The sequence below is a fragment of the Propithecus coquereli genome, unplaced genomic scaffold, assembly GCF_000956105.1.
Source record: "Propithecus coquereli isolate 6110/MARCELLA unplaced genomic scaffold, Pcoq_1.0 Scaffold243, whole genome shotgun sequence".
Taxonomy (NCBI): Eukaryota; Metazoa; Chordata; class Mammalia; order Primates; family Indriidae; genus Propithecus; species Propithecus coquereli.
Genome location: NW_012147986.1, coordinates 3756518 through 3758730, shown reverse-complemented (window position 1 = coordinate 3758730; position 2213 = coordinate 3756518). Strand labels below are relative to the sequence as shown.

The following is a 2213-nucleotide window of genomic DNA, read 5'->3' as shown; positions in this document are numbered from 1 at the left end:
TTAAATGGTAAAAATCTATATTCCTATGACTTCTGAAATCAAGGCAAATGTAAAGAAAATAGAAAAGTCTAATAAAAAAGACAAATATTGATTACTCTACACAACATGTTACCTGCTTCTCCTGAAGATGCTTCCTCAGTAACTAAGGGTAAGCCAGATGCAAAGAAGTCCATGATTGTTGCATAAATATCTGGTTTCAGTAAATTCCAGTCTAATTCTTCATTTTCCTATAAGCATTTAAAAGAAAATGCCACATTTCCAGCCAAGGGCAAAAACAAATACAGAACACTTCCTTGTTTCTTTCAAGAATCTTTTCCTATACACATCCTAAATACAGTACTGTGCAAAAGCACCCATTTCCGGAGAATACACATCAGTTCCAAATCTTAAAGGGTCTCACTTAAATGACTTTCAGAAGATAAAATCTTAGAACAGCCCCCATTCCTTCACTCATTCACTCATCAAACTTTTATTAAGTGTGCTATATGTACCATACTCGGTATAGGGGACAATGATTAAAATGATTAAAATATATTTTTTCATGATGTAAAGAGAGTTAAAATATTAAATGAATTTTCTGTCTTTAAAGAGGACAAATAAAGAGATTCTCATTCTCTTAAAGAAAATAAGATATAACTGCTTGATCAAATATACAGGACATCCCACAACTATTCAAAAAATTCAACTTACATATATTACTTAAAGAGTATTAAAGAAATTCAGTGATGAAACTGTAGAACCATAGTTACTCTGCTGGAGGACTTATAAATTGTCAACAAGACTGGTATCCTTAAGAATGATTCCATAACTATTTCACCTGTATACCTGACCAACTAGTTATTTCCATAAATAAAAAGGTAGGATTATTAAACACCTAAGTAATACTAACATGTAAAAAGAGAAAGGTAACATGTTTTGTTTTTAGTTTTTTAAAGGGAAGTTCTTTAGGAGGAAAAACTATTAGATGCAGTCTATTTAGACTCTCATGGTGCTATTAGCTAGAGATTTTGCTTAAATACCATTAAAAATTGAGTCAACATGGATAAAAGGGCCATTTTTGTCATGAGTTAAGAACCAATTTAGAGAGGATACACAAAAAGTCAGATAAATTGGCACTGCTACAGATACAAAACTAGTGATATGTCTTAGTAATTGGGAAAGGAAACTAGTTCTATGTAATATTTTAATAAATTATTGGGAAGATGGATCAGAATGCCACCTCAATCTTTAGTAAATGGTAGGCTCTACTAAGTAGTAACAAAAAGAAGAAAAATATTCTGAATTTTTCTGAATGAGAAAAAAGATAATAGATAAGCTGCAAATACACATATACATTTAGGAAAAAAAACAAATGATACATGAACAAACCTATGAATTATCAATTACAAATCAGAAAGGGAACAGGCAATTGCTGAAGATGTCAAATAAATATGATAGTCCATGAGAAAGGTTACTGAAAGAAAACAAATCAAATTCACTATTCTATTAAATATCAAATATTAAATATGTTATGGAAGTATTGCAGAATGGTGGAATTTGTACATATATTATGTAATTTGTTTTATATATGTGTGTGTATATTTATATCTCAACAGAATGAATGAATATAGCTCCTTTCAAAGTGGGCACATATATCATGGCATCTGACATATATCTATGTAATTTGTTTGTTTATAATATTTATTTGCTTCCCTTTTTACTCTATCAATTTAAAATAAGAATTAGTAAAACTAATATTTGGAAGCCCAAATTATAGTCCTGCCAAGGTTAAGTCTTGCTATAGGGTAGCTTTATAATCTTGGACACTGCATTTAACCCTCCGAAGCTCAAGTTTTTCTCTTTTAAAAAAATGAGAGACCTGGACTATAGTTAATTTTAACTAGAAAATTATATTAAATAATTAACTTCAGAAATGTGAGAAGTAAACTTCATTTGAGATTTTTAATTATATATATAAAATACATTAATAATGTAAATTCTGGAGAGGGGCATTAGATTCAGAAAAAACTAGAAGTACTTCGATTCTTATTTTATATAATCCTATGTTTACCTTAGTGACAGTGATAAAATCTGGTCCAAAGAAGACACTTTTTACTCCTTCAATCCTAAATAACTGCCTGTGAATAAAGAAAAAATAAGAGACAATAAAATATTTTATAATGGCCGGGTGCGGTGGCTCACACCTGCAATCCTAGCACTCTGGGAGGCCGAGG

The 2213-nt window shown here is 30.3% G+C and overlaps 1 protein-coding gene across 1 annotated transcript in view; it reads right to left on the bottom strand.

The window, feature by feature from the left end:
* The window catches only part of NFU1 (NFU1 iron-sulfur cluster scaffold), a 44752-nt gene that overhangs the window by 25366 nt on the left and 17173 nt on the right, over positions 1-2213 (bottom strand). Inside the window, exons 4-5 of the mRNA XM_012646427.1 lie at positions 2051-2117; positions 113-227 (exon numbers count right to left, since the gene is read on the bottom strand). Coding sequence (XP_012501881.1) covers positions 113-227; positions 2051-2117 — 182 coding nt within the window. The remainder of the gene's footprint in view (positions 1-112; positions 228-2050; positions 2118-2213) is intronic.